Source organism: Nicotiana tabacum, chromosome 12 (assembly GCF_000715075.1).
Source record: "Nicotiana tabacum cultivar K326 chromosome 12, ASM71507v2, whole genome shotgun sequence".
NCBI classification, from domain to species: domain Eukaryota; kingdom Viridiplantae; phylum Streptophyta; class Magnoliopsida; order Solanales; family Solanaceae; genus Nicotiana; species Nicotiana tabacum.
Window position 1 is genome coordinate 103,962,059 of NC_134091.1, and position 7,791 is coordinate 103,969,849.

The 7,791-nt window shown below is 34.2% G+C and overlaps 1 protein-coding gene across 2 annotated transcripts; it reads left to right on the forward strand.

Annotated features, from left to right (window-relative positions):
• The first annotated feature begins 606 nt into the window (after positions 1-606).
• On the forward strand, positions 607-6,836 carry LOC107800792 (transcription factor AIG1-like). 2 transcript variants are annotated; one of them, XM_016624025.2, is made up of 3 exons: positions 607-732; positions 1,276-1,673; positions 6,255-6,836. In XM_016624025.2, the coding sequence occupies exons 2-3, from the start codon at positions 1,320-1,322 to the stop codon at positions 6,657-6,659; spliced, it is 759 nt and encodes a 252-aa protein (XP_016479511.2). In that variant the 5' UTR covers positions 607-732; positions 1,276-1,319; the 3' UTR covers positions 6,660-6,836. The 2 variants fall into 2 exon arrangements, with proteins under 2 accessions (XP_016479511.2, XP_075082863.1); XM_075226762.1 differs by lacking the exon at positions 607-732 and adding an exon at positions 739-947.
• The last annotated feature ends 955 nt before the right edge of the window (positions 6,837-7,791 follow it).

A 7,791-nucleotide genomic window follows, 5' to 3' on the forward strand; every position in this document is an offset into this window, starting at 1 on the left:
ATAGTTGAAAACAAAGTCGTAAAGAGGAAAGTAAGAAACTACCAGTATTATTTTTTTCTAATCCACTATTAGTACTTTTACTCACAATTTACGATAAGGAATATAGATGAAGGTGGGGAATGGTGTGCAGGTATAAAAAAGAGCAGACTATGCTAAAGAGGGCCCATAAACGAAAAAAGCATAGGAACAAAAAACATATCATGTTCATTTCAAATTAGATAAGTTTTTTTTTTTTTAATATGTTTCAAAATAAATGACATATTTTTAAATTTGAAAATAATTTAATTTCGTTTCAAATTAGATGAGTTACTTTTTTTAATCTGTTCTAAAATAAATGACACATTTTTAAATTTGGAAATAATTCAGCTTTAAACTCTTTATTGAGAAGCTTATATAACCACACAAATGTCATGACCCCACAAAACTTTTAACCCTTAAGCTTTTAAGACCACAAGTTTTAAAAATCTTTTTCTTTTTCTTAAATTTCGTGCCGAGTCAAACTACCTCATCTAAATTGAAACGGAGGGAGTGCCAACAAATTAAAGCACAAAGATATTGAAAAGTTAGAGAAAAGGGCTTAATTAGTCGATGCCAGGATAAGTGGATAAATAAGGTCATTCCATTGCTATCCAACATTTCACCAACAACCAAATTAGAAAGAGAAGAACAAGTGGAAGGCACACAAGGCCAACAAATTATCAAAACCCTTAGATATCACACATCAAAGCAAAGGTCTGTCTTTTTCTCTTTCCTTGAACTCTTACACTCCCCTTTTTACCACAAAGGAAGTAGAATCCAAGTTTTTGATCCCCGGCCTTCTCTTTATTATTCTTACTTTTCGACTTTGTGTAAAAAGAAGAGAGAGGATTGTCGAACAAGCCTAAAGTTCTTCAACTTCAAACTTGTTTTGTAGCGGTAGATGAAAACATACACTTCAACTCATAAAGGTATATATACAGGATCAATGATTTAACTTTTATATATATAACAATACAAAGATTTTTTACACTTATAGCAGGTAACATATTTTATTTTTCATGTTATTAGTTTCATCGTTTCTGGATATGATTGCACGTAGTTATCATTCGGAAACTTTTGTTAATTAAGCTCTTCTCATCTATGTTGGCTAATAGTACTGTAACTGTTAGTATAAAATAAATTAAATACTATATATATATATATATATATATATATATATATAAAGTATATTCTATGTTATTCATGTGTGATAAGATGAAGAAAATTGTCCTAAAACCTTTACATATTCTTAATCAGGGTTTCCAAGAAAAACTACTTGATCAACAATCATAGATACATATATGGATGAAGCTGGAAATATATCAGAAGGATTTATGTTCCCAGAAATGTCTCCACTTCTCCCATGGACTGTCCCTCAAAGCTTCAATACTCTTCACTTTCCGAGCAACCAAGTTCATTACCACGATCCATTTAATCTTTTTCCACCAGTACCATCACCTTATGGAGGTTTATTCAACAGAAGATCATCTCCTTTTGGTCTCCAAGATGAGCTGCAGAAAGTGAGTGCTCAAGAAATAATGGATGTCAAAGCTCTTGCTGCCTCAAAAAGCCACAGTGAAGCTGAAAGGAGACGTAGAGAAAGAATTAATAATCATCTTGCTAAACTCCGAAGCCTTCTTCCCAGCACTACAAAAGTAAGTTAAGCCAAATTAATGTTGCATGTTATTTCATTCTCATCCCTACAAACTTATTGTTATTTTGTGGCTTGAATTATTTCCTTATATTCTTAGAAAACCCTTAATCCCTATAGGTTTAGGAAAATTCGTTGTCCTAATAGATTCGGGAAAGAAAAACCTATAGCCCTTGTCAAATTGGGAAACCTTTCTCTTATAGGTTTGAGACTATTTGGGATCTATATATAGGGGTTGTAATTGAGGATTCTATAGATTGTATTGTACTTTTTTTTTCCATTCATAGTGAAAAACTCTTTCTCTGCTTCTGCCACGAGAATTAGGCTTAGCCGAACCTCGTTAAATCTTTGTGTTGATTTTTTCTTCTCTATTTGCTTTGTGTGTGATTGTGTGCTAGTTAGCCCACGATCTTCCGCAATAATTGGCATCAGAGCAAAGTTCGGGTTTCTACATATAATCTAGGGTTAAGATGTGTTCATCATCTTCAACAAAGTTACCAAGTAGAGAAATTTGACGAAGGTTCTACTTTCAGTCTATGGAAGATTAGGATGAAATCATCCCTGGTGTTACAAGGGTTATGGAAGATAATTGATGAGGATTTTCCTAAGTTGACAGAGACAAAGAAGGCACACCTGAAGGAGTAGGCTTTGAGTACGATTTTCATGAGCGTTACAGATAGCGTTTCGGGAAATTGCTGAAGAAACTTCTGAAGCAACAACATGGAAGAAGTTGGTAGATCTGTATTCTAAGAAATCGCTAACAAACCGCTTCTACTTGAAAAAAAGGTTATATAATCTTTGTATGAACGAAGTTAATCCTGTTAAAACTTACCTTGATGAGTTTAATTCAATTATAATGCATCTGAAGAACGTGGATATCAAATTGAGAGTGAGGATCAAGCCTTGATTGTGTTATGTTCTTTACCACCGTCTTATGATACTTTTACCGATACGTTGCTATATGGGAAAGATAATATTTCACTAGAAGATGTTAGTAATGCACTAAAATTTAAAGAGTTGAAAAAGAGCTTTTCAGACAGCAGAATTGAGGGCGAAAGTCTTGTGATTAGAGGAAGAACACAACAAAAGGACTTTAATAAGAAAAAGTCAACAGCCAGATCAAAGTCTAGAGCAAGGAAGCAAAACTGTGATGAGTGCGGGGAGCAAGGTCACTACAAGAGAGGTTGTCCTAAGCTGAAGTAGAAAAGAGGGAAGCAGAAAATAGATAATTCGGCGAATATGGTTGACACTGGCAATAATTCGGATGATAGTGACTATGTAGGGGAAGTTTGTGCTGTGAGTTCTAGTCATAGGTAGAATTCTTGGGTTCTTGATTCTGGTGTTACTTTCCACATGTGTCTACACAAGAATTAGTTTGCAACTTACAAGAAAATGAGTGGGACCGTCTACATGGGAGATGATAATCCATTACCAGTAGAGGGGGTAGGTAACATCAAATTGAGAATGTTCGATGGAATTATCAGAAATATTGAGTGTTGGCATGTTCCTCGGATAAAGAGAGGTTTGATTTCTCTTTCAATTTTGGATGATGAAGGGTATAAATTTTACCCCGAGAATGGAATACTTAAAACATGTAAAAGCTCTATGGTACTCACGAAGGGTAAACTGCATTCTAAATTATATCATCTCCAGGACAATATAGTTGAAGGGGAAAGTGTTGTAGCTTCTGACAAAAGTGATCTGAATCAGTCTCAGTTATGGCACTTGTGGCTTGGTCATATGAGTGATAAGGGATCGTCTTTGTTGAGTAAGTAGAATTTGCTGAATAGGTACAAAAATCAAGTTTTGAATTTTTGTGAGCATTGTGTTTGGTAAACAGACAAGGGTAATATTCAGCAAGAAGGTCGAGCACAAGACAAGAGACAAGTTAGATTATATACATTCAGACTTGTGGGGTCCAAACAGAGTTCCATCTAAGAGTGTTTTCAGGTATTTTATGACTTTGATTGATATTACTCAAGGATGGTGTGGGTGTATTTACTGAAAACAAAAGATGAGGCATTTCCAACATTTGTTAAATGGAAGACGATAGTTGAGAGGTAGACGGAAAGAAAAGTTAAGCGTCTTCGAACTGACAATGGGTTGGAAATTTTACAATTCTGAGTTCGATAATTTCTGCAACAGAGAGGGCATAGTGAGACACTGCACTTGTGTTGGAACACCACAACAAAATGGTATTGCAGAATGTATGAACAGAATGCTTTGTGATAGGGCACGAAGCATGCTTTCACGCTCATGTGTTAGCAAGGATTTTTGGGCTGAAGCAATCAATACATCTTGTTATTTGGTCAATAGATTTCTATCCACAGCTATTGAGTTCAAAACTTCTTTGCAGATATGGTCTGGTTCGCCTGCTGATTATTCAAATTTAAAAAAATTTAGTTGTCCTGCTTATGCTCATGTGAGGGATGGAAAAATTGAGCCGAGGGAAAAGAAGTGTATAGTTCTAGGGTATACAACTGGAGTGAAAGGTTATAGGTTGTGGTGCACAGATCAAAAGACTCCGGGGCTAATTATCATTAGGGATGTAACATTCAATGAATCTGCCTCACTAGATAGTCAGAGGGAGAAGGCAATAGTAGAAATAGATTATGGTGTCAGTGACCGCATAGAGCTAGAAATTGAATCTCCACTAGCTCAGCCCAGTAGTTCTAAAGGAGAGGAAGTGGAAGAGGTGCAAAACATTGATCGATATGATAATGTTGATGCACCTGCGCAACAATCATATAGCATTGCAACAGGCAGAGAGAAGAGAGTGATCAACCGACCGCAAAGGTTTGCAAACGTAGTTGATGAGAATCTTCTTAGATATACGAATCATGTGGGATTTGCTTTGGCAGTTGTAGGAACCGTTGATGCGTTTGAGTGTTATAGCTATCCAAAGCTATTTCGGGAACAGAACCAAATCGACGGATTAGTGCTATGGCTGAAGATATTGAGTCTCTTAACAAGTTTAGGCGTTGCCTAGATTTGATTGATGTGTGCGGCAATGGGTAGAGCCCTCGCAAGGGCTGAGGGCAAGCTAGAGAGACGTTGTTCCTGTTAATGAAAAGAATTCAAGCCAAGGGGAAGATTTGTTATTTTGTGGCTTGAATTGTTTTATTATATTTTTAGGAAACTCATAATCCCTATAGGTTTAGGAAAACTCATTGTCCTAATAGATTTGGGAAAGGAAAACATATAGTCCTTGTCAAACTGAGAAACCTTTCTCTTATAGGGTTAGACTATTTGGGATCTATATATATGAGTTGTAATTGGGGATTCTATAGATTGTATTGTGTTTTTTTTCCTCATTCATAGTGAAAAACTCTCTCTGCTTCTGCCCCGAGGATTAGGCTCAGCCGAACCTCATTAAATCCTTGTGTTGATTTTTCTTCTCTATTTGCTTTGTGTGTGATTGTATGCTAGTTAACCCACGATCTTCCGCAACACTTATTTGCTTAGTTAATACTCCCTCTATTTCATTTTAGATGACACACTTACTTTATTTGTCCGTTTAAAAAATAATGACACTTTTCTACAATTGGAAATAATTCAACTTTAAACTCTTCATTTTACCCTTGATGAGAAGCTTTTATAACCACACAAATGTCATGATCCCACAAAGCTTTTACCCCTTAAGCTTTTCTGACCACAAGTTTTAATTTTTTTTTTCTTCTTAACTCTGTGCCGAGTCAAACTATCTCATCCAAATGGAAATGGAGGGAGTATTGTTTGCTCATTTATTTATAAATAAATTTTCTTTTTGTTTTTAATTTAAAGTTTTAGATCCTCCAAGATACTAATCTGGATAGGTATTTAACCTAATAATTGTACTTATTAATATATTAAGCAATTAAATTTGTATTTCTAGGCCACAAGTCCACAAGCAATCGATTCTATCCAAATTGTAAAACCTTTTGGTTTAGTTTAGTTATTCATGTTAATTTGGGTAACTATCTGTAGTTTGTCTGCTCTTTGAAAAAATTCTCTATATTTAGTTTGACTAAACCAAAATCTGTCTTTTACTTGAATGCTGTTATTTTATTAGTGTTGGAGAAGTTCTTGAAAACTTCAAACTAGACTTCCAAGAAACCAATTTACCAATTAATCTTCAATTATCACTCTACCAAAACTACCATTTATGACAAATCTCATGTTTTCGGTTTTTTTATTTTATAAAAATCATGCATGATGAATGTTAGAATTATTTAACCAGCTCAACTAAAAGTTCAAAATATTAGGGAGATCACATGTATTTTTACTCTTCATTCAACTTAACGTGATGCAATTACTATTTGGAGGCTCAAATAATTTTTTTCGTATTCGTTTTTAAATATATTGAATTATTAATTATTGTGACTTATAGTACTATCTTTCTATTTATTTCGAAAATCAGAAGATTCTATGCCCAAATTCAAATTGAAAACTAGATAGCCTGACAATGGTATTCCGAATCACGTCACATAAAGTGGTTTTAACATATGACATATTTATTTAATAATTTCTTTGACATATATATATGTGTGTGTACCATGTTCATAGATTTCATTGGAGACATCTTTTATTTTTTTTGTTATTCCAGACGGATAAAGCATCATTGCTAGCTGAGGTAATACAACATGTGAAGGAGCTCAAGAGACAAACATCACAAATAACTGATACAAATCCAGTCCCAACTGAGATGGACGAACTAACAGTTGATAATTATTCGTCTGACGAAGAAGGAAACTTTGTGATCAAGGCTTCATTGTGCTGTGAAGATAGGTCTGATCTTTTGCCTGACCTTATCAAGACTTTGAAATCTTTAAGGCTAAGAACATTAAAGGCTGAAATAACAACACTTGGTGGACGTGTTAAAAATGTGTTGTTCGTAACGCATGGAGATCAAGAAGACTCGGACAGTATTAATGATGATCAACTGCAATATTCTATAAGCTCAATACAAGAAGCACTAAAAACAGTGATAGAGAAATCTAGTGGGACTTAGGGAGTGTTAAGAGACAAATTAAAGGTCTACTAACATAAGTATTCTTGAACACAGATCTCTCTAGGGATCGATATCCTTCTTAGGGAATGGAATTGTAGTACAATAGTAAATATTTTTTTTATCAGAGGTCTAGGGTTCGAGCCTTAAATATATATATGGAATCCCCTTAATTTATCAACACTTGTGATTTTGTTCATAAATCATTCAAGTTAAAAAGTCAGGTCCTTAGGAAAATCTAGGAGCACTCACATTAACATCAACCATTGTAGCTTGCACAAACAAGAAGCAGAGGTATAATTCACAAAGTAGAAGTAGAAATGTTTATGCAAATAGCAATGACCCATAAACACAAAGAGATACTTCTCTGTTCAATTTAAGAAAAAAAAAATCGAAAGGTGAGATGAAAAAAATGAGAATTCACTACTAGAAACCCGGGAAAAACCAATCAAGCCATACCGATCAACGTTGGTTGTTCGACAAAAGCTACCAAAAAACCGTCCAACACAGACGGAAACTAAAAAAAAAATATTTTACAATTTTTTAAAATTGCTTACCGACCGAAATTGGTCGGTAAATTGGTCAAACATTTCACCGCAGTAGTCAGACTTGCTTAGTCAAAGCACCTTTTTGATTACCGACCAACATTGGTCGGTAATGTGGACCTATTTTTAAATTTAAATAATTATATTATTATTTAAAATATTTTATAAAATTTATAGTTAAGTTTACCGACCAAAATCGGTTGGTTATTGCAGGGAAATTTTTTACCGACGAACTTTGGTCGATATATGTAATTTTCTGGAAAATAACCGACCAAAGTTGGTCGGTTAATAGGTCAAACATGGTCAAACTTTGAATCACATTAATATTTACTATCTAAATAATATAAATGTAATCCGTTAACACTTTATTTTGTAATACAAATAATGAATACACTAACATATACTATAACAAGCTATATATAGTTAAAGTAGTACAATGAAGTGTGTGTGTGTGTAACGACCCGACCGGTCATTTTATATATATATATATATATATATATATATATATATATAGGTATAGCCACATATATATAAGAACACGAAGCGCTGGAGTCACATGGTCGGGTTCTTTTGGGGATAGACTTGTGAAG